The 19,616-nt window shown below is 35.9% G+C and overlaps 1 protein-coding gene across 4 annotated transcripts in view; it reads left to right on the forward strand.

Moving 5' to 3' along the window:
- LOC131672115 (spermidine synthase) overlaps nucleotides 1–19,616 on the forward strand; it is a 604,553-nt gene that overhangs the window by 321,924 nt on the left and 263,013 nt on the right. For all 4 annotated transcript variants that reach the window (XM_058949100.1, XM_058949119.1, XM_058949110.1 and 1 more), the window contains one exon: nucleotides 1,718–1,964. In XM_058949100.1, coding sequence (XP_058805083.1) covers nucleotides 1,718–1,964 — 247 coding nt within the window. The remainder of the gene's footprint in view (nucleotides 1–1,717; nucleotides 1,965–19,616) is intronic.

Below are 19,616 nucleotides of genomic sequence, written 5' to 3' on the forward strand. Positions count from 1 at the left end.
CACATTAAACGCAGATGGTCACGCGTCCGCGCTAATGAGTTTGTTTGACCATCCTTAAACCGTCTATGATCTTCATTTGCGATAGCCATAGGCAACATAAGATAAGAGGGAAGGTAGTAACCATAGATGCTCTCTCTTTCTGAAAGTAGTGGAGAAGCTTGATCACTCTCAAACCAGCTGTTATCTACATTTATGATAGACATAATCAACTTAAGATAATAGGGTAGTTAGCAAGCATAGCTGATCATGCGCTCCCCTCCTCCTCGCACTGTGGTCCATGCTGAGTCAGAGCTAGAGAGAACATACGTTTAATACTACTATAGTAGCGCATCCCCATCAGGCCAGAACTATAAACAGCATACGCTCCCCTCCTCCTCCGCGGACTGTGGTCCACGCTGAGTCAGAGCGAAGGAGAGAGAGAGAAAGAAAGAGAGAGCATACGTTTACTACTATAGTAGCGCATCCCCATCAGGCCAGAACTATAGACAGCATGCGCTCCCCTCCTCCTCCGCACGCTCAGGCCCTATACCAAATGTATGCGTGTGTAGCTAATATGTATATTGTGTACAATATGCATCCTCTAAGGTACATGTGGCATTGGTTCTAGTAGTAGAACGCTAGCCTGCCAACCCAGAGGACTCCGGTTCGATTCTCCGGTCTGTCTCTTCATTTTTTTCAAAAAATCGTCGCTATTTTCTATTCGTTTGATTCTCAATGTAGCAAGTAAATTGTCAATAATATATATTTATAACTTTAAAAAAAAAAAAAATTAAATTTAATTAGACTCAAATCACTAGGTATAGGGTCCCTAGGAACTAGGAGCCCTAGAAACATTCCTCAAAAATTATAAACAATTATTAACATTAATAATAATTAACATGGAAGGGTTAGACCAGGGAATCAAAGGGATAAACCAGGGACCCCCCACGAATATTGTTAATAATTATTATTAACATGAAAGGGTTAAGCGAGGGGGTCAAAGGGTTAAGCCCGGTGGGGCCAAAGGGTTAAGCCCGGTGGGGCCAAAGGATTACAGACCCCCCGCAGGTGTGCTGGTACATACATTGCTATACTACTAAGGGGCTTGCAATGGATTGGTCGATAGAGCGACGGACTCGCACCCGGTAGGCCCGAGTTCGAGTCCCAGTCCCTACTGATTGATACAAGCACCATTGGAAAAAGTTTCATGTGATTTGTTCCCAAACACATTGCAAGCCTTTTTCGCTGATTAGCACTGATAGATCATAAATAGAGCGACGTTAAACAAAATTAAAAAAATGTATTTCTTTAAAAAAAATTATTTTTGAGTACAAATTAATGATTTCCTTAGATTCAGCAGCTCAAGTTACATTGGCAATTATATATTTTTAAAACTAAATTTAAAAATTAATATAACTATGCGTCTGAGGAAAAAAAGAAAAAATACGTGTTGCTATATTTTCAATACAGTTTCTCAAAAAATTGTTTGGTGTGGTTCGCATATAGTTGCATACGAAGCTCTCTATTATCTGAGATGGAATCGGCCATATATAATGACATGAATCTTATTTTAAATTGCAGAGGGGGGTATTCCAAGAATGTTGATCTTCAGATGCATAATGTCACATCACCTATGATCTGAGAGTACTGATCTCAAAAAGCCTGATATATTGCACGTACAAATTTGACGTTAAGGCCTTACTAGTATATCTGCTTTAATTAATAAATTTATTTTAAGGTACTTATTGTTGGTGGGGGAGATGGAGGTGTAGCTAGAGAAGTTTCAAAGTTTCCAGGAATTAATGAAATTGATCAAATAGAAATTGATGAAAAAGTAATAGAAGTGTCCAAAAAATATCTACCATTTATGGCAAATGGATTATCTAATCCTAAAGTTAATCTTTTTATTGGTGATGGCTATGAGTATTTAAAAAATCAAACTAAGAAGTATGATATTATCATAACGGATAGTAGTGATCCTATTGGTAAGTAGTGTGCATACAATATTTATTTTAAAAAATTATCACGGATAATTAACCATATTATTACTTACGATCATATAAAATCTTGCAAAATTCTAAAGCAAAGAAATAAGAAAGTGAAACCCAAATACTATAAGTAAAAATTATCTCCACGCAAATTTATTATTGACAATGTTTCGCTGGTTTATCTTCCAGCCTCATCAAGACCAACACAACTGAAGAATTAAAAAAAATCTCCAATGCTCTTGAAATAACTTACAATGCCGCAATAGAAAAAATGAAAAATATTATACTTGAATGTACGTAAAATTTTTCCGTACTTTCAGAATCTATAGTTAAAATTTAACTTTTGGCACAATATACACATTTCACTTTGGAAATGACCTTGATTCAGATATGTTAAAATCAAACAGACTCTAGATTCAGATTCAGTAATTCTCAAAATCATAGAAACACTAATTATATTTTTTTAAAGCTACTTTGCCCTGAGTTTGACCTTCAAATGCCATTGATCTTGACGTGGTGTAATCTAACTAGCTGTGGATTCGGATTCAACGTGGCAAAATACATGGGAATATATGTATATCGTTTTGTATACAGACCACCTATTTATTTATTTGTGCCTGCGTAATCATTATCATCTATTTATCAAAACGTCTAAATATGTTCAAAAATATACATTATATTTAGAGTATTATAGATATGATAGTGTTAAGTTCTAAGCTTTTTGTCAAATGTAAAATGTGACGATCCAATGTGGGTAATCGTATTCTCACACGCTTCACAGACGTTTTGACGGCAGTAAAGCATTGTGGCTATTGCTGAGCGACTCAAATTTCCTCGGGTTCTCATAGAAAGACAAGTGTCGATATTGCGATGTTTATACATTTTCTAGAACTTTGTTTTCCAGACCGTTGAGAGTAGAAGATTAACATCATCTTAATCGCGCACACTCCGGCTCGGATGTTGCGTTACGTGGTAACGTTGAATACGTATGGATAAACAGTGTTTACTTCTGTATATGTGTGTGTGTGAGTGTGTGTGTATATATGTGTGTGTGTGTGTGTGTGTGTATGTATGTGTGTGTGTGTGTACCTATAAATATATGGGACATTCCACGTAAATTAGATCACTTCTCCAACCAAAAATGTATGCAACCGATTAAAACTTTGATGGCTCATTCTGAAACTTGTAATAACTCTTTTCAATGTCAAATGCATTTAAGCGAAATTCAGCATGGCGCCTTCAAAATGGCGTCTAAAAAATATCAATTAAAATAATACATACAAAAAATTTATCCCCATATTTGAAGTGCTACATATGCTATGGAATGAATGTTGACGTTCTCAATATGATTCTATTTTTTAAATTTAGCCATCTAATCAGATTTTCTTCTATCCTTAAAAAACTAGTAAAATCGCTATAATCTACGAATTCAAAATTAAAAATTCTGTTCTTTATCTTTCGTATTCATCCATTTTTTATATTTAAGAGAAATCGAATAAAACAAAGTCCATCTCCATAATATAGGAAATTATAACTATAGGATAAAAATATCGACTTCACTTTACAGGGCCTCGACCATCGCTGAACGGGAATCCACGGTTAGATGTTCAAAATTCAAGATGGCGGAGCCAATATAGCGGAAGATATTTCTAAAATTATAATATTTTTTAAAACAAAAAATACTGTGATATTTTACGTAAAAACACAACTATGAACTATTCTTGTTAATTTTTTTAATTGGATGTGTTGTTTTTGAATAAAAAATTGACAAGGTTTGAAAATACGTCTGCATATATCGTATAGATCTAAAACATTTTTAATCTTTTTTCCATGATATTTATTTTCAGTTACGACGGTTCTTTTAGAATAGTCGTTTCTCTGACATGTTATGTGCTCTTATAACATCGACATCTCCTCAGTAGTAGCCTTTTTTTAAAATAGTTATTGAGGATTTATTAGAAGTGTGTGAACTATCGTTGGTAAATTTTTGACAGTCTTTTTCAGGATAGTTAGCGAATCACTCATCGATATCATCGGATCACGCTATTGGCAGTTATGACGGTCCTATTTAGGATAGTCGTTTTTCTGATATATTACATGCTCTTATAATATTCGTATCTACTTAAGTACAGTCCATATCTTTAACATGGAAAATTAAAGTGTCCATAGAAAAGATATGCAAACATTGCATTAAAAAGGTATATTAATCCGTTAAAATTAGACAATAATATTGGTATCAACTTAAGGAACATTGTTTGGTCGAGTTGCCCGGCCTCGCGCGGCTCGAGCCCAAGCTTCCCCCTTCCTCTATCCCCCGACGAGGGGACAACGACGCGGGCCCTGAAGTGGGGGCAAGACTGGAGCCCCCCCCTCCAGATGACGCCACCGCCGCTTCCAAGCTCAGTTTTGCCTTGAGCCTTCGGCCAGCATCGACCTGCGTTCTCCACCGCCAGAACTATCTTTGACGCGACCTTGTAATTTCTGCCTGTTCTGTCACCCCAAGTGGTGGCCAATAAAGTGTTCAAGTGAAAGGGTCTTGTGTCTGTGTCACTTCATTCCCGACGGGATTACCGCCTCATCTCCCTGCGCCAGCGCCTTAACAAACATATCTAAAAGTATATTGAAAGTTTTTCTAAAACTTACATCTAAAGTTGAAATAATGCCCAAATTGTAAAAGATAATCATACGAATTAATGAAAAATAAGTCTCATCAATATAATTCTACTGATTCAGATTACTTGGAAAAGGTGCCAGAAAACGATTCTTTCAATAGTAGTGTTACTGATTCTGAAATTCAACATAAATCGCCTGCCAAAAATGTTTGTCAATCTATAGTAGAAGCTATAAATGAACTTCTAGCTAGATTGAAAGATAAATTTAAAAATTTACTTGACAATAGTCCTATAAGAAAAACTATAGTTACAACTGCCCCATACTGTTGGAGCGTTCGTGAAATCGTCGAAGAATTTGATTGTTCTTGTAGATTGGCTCTTCAATCCAGGAATTTCAAAAAATCAGATAGTGTATTAACTACTCCTCCTTTTAAAAAAATAAGAATTTGAATGAAGACGTAGTCTCAAAAGTAATTGGATTCTATGGAACGGAACATAATAGTCGGATATTACCTAATAACAAAGATACTTTTAGTATAAAAATTGATGGTCAAAAAGTTATTAAAGAAAGGTATTTACTTCTTTATGATATTAAAATTTTATACAGAAAGTTTAGGAAAAGTATTCATAGTATACTATTGGTTTATTCGAATTTGTTGAGCTACGCTCTAAATGGTGTGTTACTGCTGGCAGTGCAGGAACACATAGCGTCTGTGTTTGCACGATACATCAAAATGTGAAAAAAACTTGAAGATAATAACCAAAGGTTCTAAAACTGAATTAAATGATTATAAATATTGCATAAATTTCATTTCATGTAAACAGAATAAATCTGATTGTTTTTTGATGAATAGCTCGAGATGTTCTAGAATGGAAGAATTTTCTGATCTTATTTTTGAATTGTTGAAAGAAAATAAATAGAGCAGGTAATATTCAGTTCATAGTAATCTAAGATTGTTGCACTTTCGTACAAAAATGTCTTTCCACAAAAAATTTTGTTGAAGAATTGTACAATCATTTAAAATTGTTTATACCTTATCATTTATAGTAAAGGCTCAATCTGGATTCTTGTTTAACAAAATAAAGGGAATTTACATAAAGATCATATGTTGCTCTGCTGTAACTATGCAGAAAACTACACTGAAATTGTACAGAATGCAACACAGGCTTTTCATTATAACAATAATCAATATACAGTATTTTCTGTCATTTTTGAAATAAAGTAAGACATCAGCATTATATTACTGTCAAATTGCACAAAGCATGATCCAGCAGCAGTTTATTTTATGCAAGAAAAGTCACACTAGTTATGAAAGAGTTCTGTCCAAAAGTAAAAAAAATTTATTATTCATCCGATGGCGCTAAACAGCATTTTAGGAATGTAACTTAAATAAACTATGTGATGAATCAGAAACTCAATTTTAATATTAATACTGAATGGCACTACAGCACTCTATTTCGTATGGTAAATGTATCTGTGATGGTCTTGGAGCATGTCTAAAATCTTCAGTGACACGTTTTAGCTTACATACTTCTCCGAATGACGCCATTTTTACGAAATTCACTCTCACTATTTACTTAGGCAAAATCAAGGTTTTAAAATGTACAGTTTTTTTTATTACACCAAAGCAGATCATAAAAATATCTTACAAAGGCTCAAGCGACGATTCCCTAATCCTCCTTTTGTGCCTAATATTCAAATTAATCATGCTTTTATTTCCATTAACAAAAATAAACTTGAAATTAGAAGATACTCAAATACAAAAAATGTATCTTTCATGTAATATTAATTACGCAATAGATTTTCATCTTAAAAAAACTAAAAAGATTTTCTTTAGTAATATTCATATTTATTTTAGCTACTTTAGTACTTTTCTAAAGTCAAAGAATGGTGGGAAAAAATATAATTTTTAATGTTTCTATGTTATATTTAAAAATTGTTAAGTGCTATTCTTATCTTCGTGATGAGCATGTATAAGAATTCGCACATATCATCTTTAATACATACCGTTTATTTTCGATAATATCTTTTACGACATTAGATTCATCACCGCGTAATGTGATGCATTACAAAGCTTTGCCTGAGAATGTTGTACTACTTGCAACACCTCAGAGAAGCCATCTCCATCCCTTGCCGCCCCGTAGCCAGCCGAATAAAATTTACCTACTCGCGCTCTAATAGACCCCTACTTTATTTTCAAATTTGCCCACCCACGCCCGGGAAAACGATGCAACATGTAAAACAGCACGATCTAACGGATAAGAGAAAAATGGAGCGCACAAGAAAAAAAAAGAGAACGCACGTACACACACACACTCCCGACTACGTGTTGCCGGCTGAAAGAAAGCACACGGAAAAACCGACGGAAAAATGCAACAAAAATACACACGAGCGAAATCGACGGGGACGTTACACACTCAGACACGATCACAGACACTCTGGAGAAACTATCATACACCTGGGGTAACCAGGAAATTGTAGATGAAGCGGCAGCCGGCGATTAGCTGTGCCAGGTTGCTACGCACCATCGACAACACTCTGAGCATCACACATGCTGTTGCTGACCACTCGCGAATATCCGGATGTATACACGCAACACACAAATGAGAGAGAGCACTCCAGGAGGCGCTTAAGAAACCTGTAGCGATGCACGAGGTTCACGCGCGGGAGCGAAGGTGGTCATTTTGAGGTGCCGATACAGACTGAGCGGAAGCGAGCAAGACATATTGAGCAGAAGCGAACGAGATAGACTGAGCGGCAGCGAACGAGATAGACTAAACAAGAGCGAGCGAGACAACCTAAACAAGATTAAGCGAGACAGACCATATGAGAGCTAGTGAACTAAGATATAAATACAAATACTAATTCGAACGGAAATTCGATGATGAGGATGCTACGAAAATGAAAATTAACCTATGACTATTATGTAAATTAGAGAAATGAAAAGTATATTGCAAAATACCTAGCGATAAGTAGATAAGCAATGTATGTTCTGGGACACAAAGGAGCCGACAAAGGATGCCGCCAATGTATAAGGATACGTGTATGTTCTGGGACACAAAGGAGCCGCCCGATGAAGGTGTGAAGGTAGTGACACCTTTTGATTTATGGTCAGACCCCATGGTGAGTGCCTAAAAGGGATTTGATGTACCTTTGACACCTTCCGCGTGCCAGTGGGCCCCATGCTGAGTGTTAAGGGGCATTTGATGTTGGTTTGACACCTCGCGCGCGCCGCCAATGTATAAGGATACGTGTATGTTCTGGGACAGAAAGGAGCCGCCCGATGAAGGTGTGAAGGTAGTGACACCTTTTAATCGCGATAAGGTGAGACCCCATGCCGAGTGTTGCATTTGATGTTCGTTCGACACCTCCGGCGTGCCAGTGGGCCCTTCGAGGGGGCCAGTCTCCCCCCCCCCCCACCTTCGATAGTAGGACGCTTCACCCACCGACCCATCAACCCACCCACCCACCAACCCACCCACAGAGGTTGTTAAGGTAGGATGCTGTAGAAGTCGGTAGGGTGTTTGGTAAACTATATGCTTATGCTGGCTGAGTGAAGGACCCTCGGAGAGGGGGTAGCGTCTCTAGCTTGCTAGACGCGTACGCCATATAGTGAGGATGCTGTTTTCACTCTCTCTCTCTCTCTCTCTCTATCCCTCTCTCTCGCTCTCTTTCGATAGTAGGACGCTTCACCCACCCGCCCACCCACCCACAGAGGTTGTTAAGGTAGGATGCTGTAGAAGTCGGTAGGGTGTTTGGTAAACTATATGCTTATGCTGGCTGAGTGAAGGACCCTCGGAGAGGGGGTAGCGTCTCTAGCTTGCTAGGCGCGTACGCCGTATAGTGAGGATGCTGTTTTCACTCTCTCTCTCTCTCTATCCCTCTCTCTCTCGCTCTCCTTCGATAGTAGGGCGCTATGGGGCCCCTTCGACAGAGTGAGACCCCATGCTGTGTGTCTAAAAGGCATTTGATGTACCTTTGACTTCACCCACTCTCCCACCCACCTACAGAGGTTGTTAAGGTAGGTTGCTGTAGAAGTCGTTGCTAAGAGTCTAAAGCATAACCGATGTTCCTTTATTAAATGAAGATGCGTTCTAGCAGCGTGCACTATCCTTTTTCAGGGCCACACATATAATTTAGGAAACTTTCGACCACCCACACCAGCTTGCACTTTCTCCAATAACGCTTTACCTCATGCTGAGGGTTAAAACGCATTCGATGTTCCTTTTTCAATGAAGATGCGTTCGAAAGTATGTAAGCAGCAGGTGATTGGAGATAGAGTAATCTTAATGATGAATTGTCTGTTAGTCATTTTACTGCTTTTTTGCCTTAGAGATAAGGTTTTTGAGTAAGCCTTGTTTAGTTGCGTTAACATCCTCCAACATGCTGAGCGTCTAAAGCGAAATCAATGTTCTTCTTCCTTTAAAGATTTTTATCAATTTGACTAGAGTTTCTTTTGGAGAGTAGGAATCATCCTGATTTTTCCGAAAATCTTTTCCGGAGTCAATCGTTCGGTAGTGCTCAAGAAGTATACATCGACGAAGCATTTAATATTTTTAGTAACTATTCTTTGCTTTTTATAAAAAATTAAAATGGATAGTGTACAAATAATAAGTACAATAAATGCCATGATTATTTTCATGGTTAATGTAAGTATTTTTTATCTATATATTCTATTAATTATTTAAGACAGTTTTTATAATAAATTTTTTATTTTTTCAGACTCCTCCGATGCTGCTAGCTAGTTTACCAACTAGCATATTTTATTGCTTAATTATTGCCATTTTAAGAGTGGTAAGTATTTTTTATATAATATTAAATATATTTATTTTTAATCTTTTTATTTTTGCTTTTCAGCTAAATATAATTGTGCCGGAGCCGTCGCATAGGCGACATATTCAACAGATATTAACAGTAGTCATAAAGGTATGTATATAAATAATTATATTTAAATAAGTATTTTTAAATAAGTATATATATATATATATATATATTGTTTTCTTAGTTACAGAGCGATGTTCAGAGAATAGAAAGGGCTGCAGTCGAGAGAGCTGTGGCTGAAAGAGCTGCGGCCGAAAGAGCTGCAGCCGAAAGAGCTGCAGCCGAAAAAGCTGCAGCCGAAAAAGCTGCAGCCGACAAAGCTGCAGCCGAAAAAGCTGCAGCCGAAAAAGCTGCAGCCGAAAAAGCTGCAACTGAAAGGGCCGCAAGCGAGAGGGCCGCTGAGCTCGAAAGGGCCGCGGCTGAAAGAACAGCAAAGGCTGCAAAGTATGCAGCTGAAAGGGCTGAAAGAGCTGCTAAAGCTGCGGCTGAGAAGACGGCGAGGGCTGCACAGTCTGCAGCCGAAAAGGCTGCGAGGGCTGCGAACGAAACGATGGCCGTAAAAGCAGCCAAGAAAAGATGTCTAAACGCTGTTCCGTTAGCAGCGTTTACATCTCTTCCGCCAAAGAAGAAATTTCTGAAGGTAAGATTATTTATTATAGATAAATACATTTTTTTATTTAATAACTAAATTTTTTTAAAATAAATATTATTTTTTAGATGAATGTTGCTACTGATGCTGTGGATCGAAATGAACCATCGAGATGTCCCATGAGTAGCATTGAAAATGCCCTTCCACCGGCAGTCATCGCTACCAGCAGTAGCAGCAGCAGCAGCAGCAGCAGCAACAGTATAATTTTACCTACCACGAGCAAGCAGAAAGTGGTATCTAAGGTAAAATGTATCAAAATAATCGAGGACCCTAGTGTATTTTCCTGTTTTAGCAGGAAACCAACACGACCTACCAAACCATGCGGTAGGAAAAATAATTGAAAATTAAAAAATTTTTTGTAATCTAATTAAATTTAATGTAATAAAATTAAATAAATTGATTTAAATTTAAAAAAAATATCTCTCTCTCTTTCTCTCTCTCTCTCCCTTCCTCTCTCACTCTCCTTCAACGGTAAACATGCTGACTAGATGCATGTCCTAGGAGAGGGGGTAGCATCTCTAGCTGCTTGCTAGCAGCGTACCCCGTATAGCCCTTGGAGAGGGGGGTAGCGTCTCTAGCTGCTTGCTAGGAGCGTGTAGCCCTTGAAGAGGGGAATAGCGTCTCTAGCTTGCTAGACGCATACGCTGTATAGTGTAGATGCTGCTCTCTCTCTCTCTCTCTCTCTCTCTCTCTCTCTCTCTCTCTCTCTCTCTCTCTCTCTCTCTCTCTCTCTCTCTCTCTCTCTCTCTCTCTCTCTCTCTCTCTCTCTTTCTCGCTCTCCTTTAATAGTAGGGTATTTGGGCCCTTGGAGAGAGGGTAGCATATAGCTTGGTAAGCTATATGCTGCTCTCTTTCTCTTTCTCTAAGCAAGCGCTATAGTATTTTCATTAGATTTCGGGAACCTTTCAACCTTGATTATTATTTTATTCGAATATTAATTAATAAAACTTATAGAATTTTTGTTTAATTATTAATTTATTGTTCATTCAACTATACATTGAATATAATACAGTCTGTCTATAATCTTTATTTTCAGTAGTTGACATCGCTATATTGAAATATTGAATTGAATTTTTATAGGTAATATTGTCCACTTCATCAATACCTTCCATTTCAGATTGCTTCAGTCTAGCTTTTATCCATGAAAACAATCTTTGTGCATTTGTAACGACACATACAAAGTTAGCTGGTTTATTATAATGATATGTACATATTGTTTCTAATGGGTAAGGTAATGCACTCATTGGAGGACATCTCATCTCGCTTTCAAGTTCTAAAATTTTTCTAAAAAAGGAAAAAATTTTTAATTAATAATGATTTTAATTTCTAACAAAAACATAAATAAATAAAAATACTTACTTTTCAGGTAAAATTTTTTGTAACCATTGTTTCTTTGTTAATCCTTTTACATAAATATTTCTAGAATTATTTAAATGATTGTTTAGTACACGTGCTAAATTTTTATATGGAATAAGACCGGATCTCCATAATAAACCATGATGAAACGTTTCTAAGAAATGATTCACTTTTCGATACTTGATAGGAAGTTGAAACCAATGATATGGTGGTTCGAAGAAAAACACAGTTGGAACAGTATCTATATCTAATGGTAGATATGCTAGTTCTATACAAACAAAAGTCTCGTTAAAACTTTGAAAACCTTGAAAATCTATTACGAAATCCATTTGAAAAGATGCTGAAGTTAATGTGAACTCTACTAGTTCCCAAAACCGTTATGAGAGTAGAGGCACGTGTTTGTTCTATATAAAGCCTATACCTCACTATTCGAAAGTAGAGGGCGCCATAGTCAGCATACCTCACCAATCGAAAGTATAGGGCGTCATAGACACTATATAGTACGGTTATAGGTAGTTTTTATTAAATTCCAACAATATTATAATTTATTTTCTTTTTTATTGAAAAGCATCGTATACATTGATTACATAATGTCTTGTTAATTTCTAACTAATTTTTTAACATCACCACTAATCGGGTTATATTGTACAATACGATCGTGTAATATTAAGCAGTAGGCTGCAGTATCTTCAGGAAAATCAGTCCGAGTTTCAAATTCTAGGCCAACATCGACTGGCGCGCTTTTTAATGTTTCATTTTGTTTGGAGCAGTCTATAACTATTAGCGGTACTTTATTAATGAAATCTTTTTTATTGAGTAACGGCTCGTTTTCTTTACCATAATAAGAGTTTTGAAAATTAGTATACATATCGTAGAGAACAGCATACTGATTTTGATTGATATTCAAATTGAGATTTCCATACGGATAGCATTGTGAATTGAGGAATAGCTTCACATTACTAATATTACAATGATCAAAATTACTAGAATTAACACTCGCCGAACTTTTACGTTTAGTTTGAAAAGCTAAAATAACAAAGCGAGGCTTTTCCAATTGATTGGAAGTCTTAACACTCCAAACATGCTTTGATGTACGTGGTAATTTTGGATACTCATACATTTCCCAAGTACGATAACTCATTGTAATTGCCCGATCTCGTCCGATCTGATTGAGTAATTTGATTTTTTCTTTGTCTGCAACCATCACATATGGCATCAGCCATTCAACCTTAGTTAAAGTAATTTTTGTTTTTTCTGAAGCAGCAGGATTCCCAATTGGAGCAGACGAAATAGCATTCAAATCATCTCTTGATCTTGTGAGAATAAGTTCATGCTTGACATTGACTACAATTTTCCGATAATCTTCAGCAAAGCCCATCAACATACTGAGAGGTATAGTCACATCAAAAAAACCTTGAGCGTTACATATTAAAACTTCATTGTTATCACCATTCCATCCGGCATTTTCAGCGATAGAGCTCTGACATGGATTGAGTGAAAGCCAATTTTTCATGAGAGTTGTTAAGCCTACATTTTTCACTTTATCAATTTCAATAGCATTTATTTCATATCGTATTTCCTCGAACAAATGACAGAGGGCGTTGTTGACTAATAAAGTGTTCTCCACTGGCGTAGTACCGTCCGGCTTGGTTAACCTACCACAAATATGAATCATACTGCGCGATGGAAGCAGAGATAAATCTTGATGTTGAATTGCTATATGAATTTCATCGCTATTTTTGAAATATGATAATGAATAAGGCTGATGCGCATGAACTTCATAATGAGCTATAGACTCATCGAAAGTGACAGCTGAATGAATGTCTAGCATTCCCTCCATATTGTTGTTGTTGTTGTTGTTTTATACAACACACTAATATGCACAATATTTTCTTCCACGATTTTCGACGACTTCTAGTCTCAAGCTTTTCAGGAATTGAATGTTCTGAGGTGTGAGCGGTCTGATAGCTCGCTATTGACTGGTTGTTGATTGACATTTTGTCTCTTAATATAGCCTCGCCCGGACTTTATATTGTAAATGATACCCATTACTAAGATATGGTCTTTATATGTACTCGCACTGTGATGACCTCTCTCGAAAGTTAACTAGGTTTCCGTCTTGATCAAATATACGAATTTGAAAATGATCAATGCTCCTCACAGCGACTGGAAGGTAAATGACGTGAGAGGGAACTTCTATAATCTTATATCCAGGTGGGGCTGCTGGGAAAAATTCATGTATAGTATGTACTTTGCGATTGTTTATGTAAGAGCCTGTAGTAATATTACACTCTACACGTAAAGCATTGACTTTGAGTATAGTGACGGGTAAGTCAGAACTATGTGTTTCGTTTTCAACGAGCGTGCGTTTAGTGAAGCCTAAAATTGATCCAATAGAATCATCTGGTTCAAAATGTATTTTTTGACTGCACCGAATGACACTACGTAAAGTATTATTATTTGGTTTTAGGCTAAACGATATACCTTTAGGTGCTAATTCGTCTATGAGAAAGTTTTCAATATCTTCTATTTCGTAGCTACCAGTCGGTAAAGTGATAGCTTCTTGACCTTCAATGTAAAATTTATTACAACCAACGTCAATGTTTGGTATTGAATTAAATGTCAATAGCTCAACTAGACCAAGAACGTATTTTTTGTTTGCTATCAATTCGATCGGTGGAAAATAATATGATTCGAGTACGGATGATGTTCCCGAGAGACTCAATGTTAGTGTATTCTCCATGACAGATTCAAATCAAATGACAGTCATTCTTTGCATGAGTATTTTATATACTAGTCGTCTTTTCTATAGTTTGTTTAAAAGAAATTTGAGACAAAGATGGCCGCAATTATATGTATTAAAATCTTGATATCTAATATAATTATACATGATTCTATTAACTTTGAGATAAAGCAATAGATCTATAGGCGGCTGTAGATTACCAAAACTATCAAAATACATAACCTCATCGCCTTTCTTTTTATATGCTACCCAATGAGTACCTGGCCCCCGTTTATTATCCAAATTTACAATAGCTGTCTCTTGATATCGAGGCCCATCGGTCGGTAGAGCATCACGCTTAAAAACACCTCGAAAATTTGCAATTTTTAGTATTTTAGCATATTTTCTTATATCATGATCTGTCAGTGCTCGATTAGGTAAAGTTATTTCGAGCTTTTTTTTTTTAAACCTTTTCCACTTGAATATGGTTTCAGATGAAGACCATAACCTTTACGATGTGGTTTCAAATAAAGTCCTTTACCAATAGCAATAGCTTCCATAGTTTTATTGTGTCTATGAGCCTCTTTCAATTCATTTTGAGCGGCCTTAGCACTGTTAACGGCTTTTGCTATTGAAGCAGCTCCTCCAGCTAAAGCTCCAGTGGCGCTCAAAGCGGCAAATAATGGAATTAAAAAAGGAAGAGCTCCATCCACTTTACTAGGAATTGGTAGAATACGAGGAACATTAATTTTTCTTCTTCCTCCAGCCTTCTTCACAGCTTCTTTAGCGCCTTTTATAGCCGAACGAATGACAAAGAGTGATTTATTACTAGGAACAACACTTCTCGAGGCAGCGTTAATAATTTTTTTCAATGCAATTGATAGATTTTTCCTTTTTACATGTGTCTTTCGTCGCTGTCGTCGTTGTTGGCGATTTTTTAATCCCTTACCTCGTTTCTTTCCTCGTTATAAAATTTTAACACCCATACCAAGTTTACTTTTAACTTTCATTATGTTGGCTACAGCAAATGCAGCAACTTTCTCACCAAAACTACTATCTTTCGCTTGCACTCTATCCCAGGCTTGTTTAGCTAGAATTTTGTCGGCTTCGTTTCTCGCCTCAATGTTCTCTCGATTTTGAGAATAAGTAATATCGTGATCTTTACAAGCAGCGTCTAGCGGATTTTTTCCAGGATCACTACGAGCAAGTCGTTTTTTCAATTTAGTTCCCGGTCCGCAATACTGATAACCAGGCAAATGAGCTTCGAATGGTAAGTTATTAATGATCTTATTCACTAAGCCAGCACCACCAGTCTTTCTTTTGTAACAAATGATCATACCTCATCAGAAGACAAAGTCTTAATGAAACTAAAAATATATAAACAGTCTTTTTATAGTTAGTAGTCTCATTCGTCCTTCGATCGGTGATTAGAAAACAATATGGACTTCAAAGAGCAACCGCATAAGTTGCAAGTCATAAATTTTGATAATGTGGTTGAGACGGAAAAACGAGAAAAAAGACATGGTGAACTACTGCCTGACAGTATACGAGCAGTTTTCTGTGGTCCTAGTAACTGTGGGAAAACTAACTGTTTGCTAACACTAATCACACATCCTAATGGACTTAGATTTGAAAACTTTTATGTTTATTCAAAGTCTCTCAATCAACCAAAGTATAAGTTTTTAAAAGATTTATTGGAACCGATTGATGGTATACAGTATTATGCCTTCAGCGAGCATGAGGCAGTTGTTTCACCGGATAAAGCTAATCCAAATTCCATCATGATTTTTGACGATATAGCCACTGAAAAGCAGGACAACGTGAGAGCATTCTTCTGTATGGGAAGACATAAAAAGGTAGATAGTTTCTATCTCTGTCAATCATACGCTCGCATACCGAAGCATCTCATTCGAGATAATGTGAATTTACTAGTTTTGTTTCGACAAGATGACGTGAATATTAAACATATTTATAACGATCATGTTAACTCAGATATGACTTTTGAGAAGTTTAAAGTAATTTGTTCAAAATGTTGGAGAGACGATAATCATGGATTTATAGTTATTGATAGAGATAGACCAATCAATCATGGACGGTATAGAAAAGGATTCGATTCTTTTGCTATAAATATAACGGAGTGAACGAATGAAGATTATTTAACTTTAGAAACTGCAAGCGTCAACATGGCTAATTTTGAAAAAGAAAAGAAGATGCTCGAGCAATTATCTGAGGCTCGTGATGCCATCAGACGTAAGTATCAACTAATAAAACGTGACAAAGCTGATTTAGAAAATACATTGAATGAAACTTTTAAACCTATGGTTGATCCATTGAAGAAACTTGTGGAGGTAGCTATTGATAAAACTAACGATAATACTGAACAGGAAACGAACAAGGAGAAGAAAATTACGTTCGATAAAGTTTTCAAGTCAAAAACAACAGCTGACATTCCCTATAAATCTCGATATTTCAATAGTACTGTTAATGACTTAAATTCAATATTACATCCGCTTGATTCTTCATTTGAATCCGCTATGTCTATTACTGATGATGGTGATGAAGATGAATTTAGTAAGACTAGTGAATCAACAGTTGATAGAACCGCAATAAATTTAGACAATGTTAGTTCAAAACAACAAAAACAGCTATTGGATGACTCGATTGTAGGAAACTATATTCGACTATTGCATGAACCGCAACAGAAAAGTAATTTAGACAAGACATTTGGCGTTCGCTTGCATGAAAATACATATGTCATAGGCAATTCTCCAATTTCTTTCCAAAACGATAATGTGACTGTGAATGATAAAGCATTCAGCAAGACATCTGGATTAATGGAACTTCTCTTTCGTAAAGAACCTAATTCTAAATTAATCAGTTCATCAGATATTGAAAATTATATAAAAATTCTTGAAATCACTAACGCTCATCGTAAGAGATATGAAACAAATGGAGAATATCGCAATAAGCATGTAAATAAATTCAAAACGTATATTGGTCCAAATTTATCTTTAAGTGGTAGTGCTAAGAAGCGAAAATTGACTATTGATGGAAGAGGTCTTTTTCCTAACTATAAAATAGCAAGAAAAGGAACATTATTTGATTATGTATATTGGGATGATCCAAACGAGCTCGTTGATCGATTGAGATTGCTTATCGCCGAACAAACCGCTGGTAATCCTAGTCATATTAATGAAATTCATTCAATCATTGAAGAATTACGTGAAGCTGGCTATATATATTAAGACAATTCTAAATATTCCTCAGTAATAAAATGAGTGTTGATGTGTTTGGACGTACATTGAAAAAAAAGGAGGGTAATCAAGGTCCTCCTGGTATAGGGTATAATATCACTAAAGACGGACAATACGACGCGAATGACAAAAGAATTTGTTATATAGCCGATCCTCAGGAGAGTAACGATGCTGTAAACTTACGAACGTTGCAAAAAACTATTATACCTAACGTTACTACGCTTACGAGTATGATAAATGATCTCTCAAAATCATTGGATACAATAAGATTAGAATTAGTAAAGCATCAAGTAATTATTGCTAAGTTAGAAAAAGATAATATTAGTAATCATAAAGAGAAACAGAAAGAGAAAGTGATAGAAAAAACTATTGGACCGTTAGACATTTTTACAAAAATTGGACCGTTTGAAATTTAAAAAAAAAAACTTTAAAATGAAACATCAAAGAGTGGTGGATGAGTTACACAAACCAGCACGTCGAAACTATCCTCGTCGAAAAGTCGATATACGCGGAATAGATGAGACGTGGCAAGCTGATCTTGTTGAGATGCAAAACTATTCTAGAGAGAATAAAGGTTTTCGCTATCTGTTAACTATTATAGATACGTTCTCTAAATATGCTTGGGGAGTTCCAGTAAAACAGAAAACTGCTACAGATGTCACTAACGCAATGGAGTCTGTATTAAAAAAGGGACGCATTCCTAAAAATCTCCAAGTGGATAGAGGCAAAGAGTTCTACAATACAAATTTTCAAAGTTTAATGAAAAAATATAAAATAAACCTTTATTCTACTTATAGCAATCTTAAAGCATCAATTTGTGAACGTTTCAATCGAACACTAAAAAATATTATGTGGAAAAAATTCAGTTTAATAGGAAATTATAAGTGGATTGACTTTCTCCCCAGTTTAATAGAATCTTATAATAATCAAAAACACCGTACAATAAATATGAAGCCTAAAGACGTGACTAAAGAAAATGAAATGCAGGTCTTGACACGATTCTCTTACGATCAAAGTCTTTTCAAAAAACCGAAATTCCAGGTAGGAGATAAAGTGCGAGTAAGCAAGTCTAAACACGTTTTTGAAAAAGGATATACGCCTAATTGGTCTACAGAAATTTTTACTATTCATCGTATTTCGAGAACTAAACCTGTAACATATCACCTAGTAGATTATCAAGAAAATCCCATTGTTGGAGGTTTTTATGAGCAAGAACTACAGAAAGCTATGTATCCTGATATTTATCTTGTAGAAAAAATTCTCAGAAGACGGGGTAATGAAGTCTATGTAAAATGGCTTGGCTTTGATAATACTCACAATTCTTGGATAAATAAGGAGACTATACAACAATGAATTACAAATATAAATTTATATGTATCTAGCTTGTATTTAAATAAATAATTGTTTTCATTTATAAATATTACATTGTTTTTTTTTTATTTTAAGGATAAGAGCCCCAACCTTCGCTCTTACCTGTGAGGTACTTCCATTTTTTATATTCGACACTAGTGAGTCCATTAAGACAAGTCGAAACCTGCTTTAATAGAAACACTAATGACTCATTTACCTCTCCAGAAAATAAATTTATATAATACAATCTTTATTAAGAACTAATAAGATATACAAATACATTTACTTAATATTAAATTGAAATCGATCACATCCATAATATTGAATAAATAATGCATATTTTTGTACTCTATCAGAAAGATAAATAAAAAGATCCAAATGATGAATTATCGCTCTTGACATTCGGTCCGGTAGAACAATTTCGAACTCACAATCGAGTTCAAGAATAATTCGAGATTCATCTTGTCTCATGAATGTTATTAGATAATTCTCATCTTCATGCAATTCATAATGACTTTTTTCAGGAAGTATATCGAAAAGCTTCATTCCAATGTTATTCAACATTTCAAAATTCATCTTGCTGTAGGTAAAGAAATCTAGAATGTTACGTATTCTTCTTCTAATACTACTTCTACTACTACTTCTACTACTACTGCTCTCACTGCTGTTTGTACTGTTACTGCTGCTGCTGCTACTGCTGCTGCTGCTACTACTGCTTCTACTACTGCTACTACTGCTACTACTGCTACTACTGCTACTACTCGATTCTTGAGGCAGAATGAAGCTCTTCGAGGCTCACAGCTCTTTTAAAACCTTTCCCCACTACTTTGGTTTTCGAGCCGCCACAACCGCCTCCCTCTACTTTAAATTAGATTTCCATTTTA

The sequence above is a fragment of the Phymastichus coffea genome, unplaced genomic scaffold (assembly GCF_024137745.1).
Source record: "Phymastichus coffea isolate CEN01 unplaced genomic scaffold, Cenicafe_Pcof_1.1 PCOF00011, whole genome shotgun sequence".
Classification (NCBI taxonomy): domain Eukaryota; kingdom Metazoa; phylum Arthropoda; class Insecta; order Hymenoptera; family Eulophidae; genus Phymastichus; species Phymastichus coffea.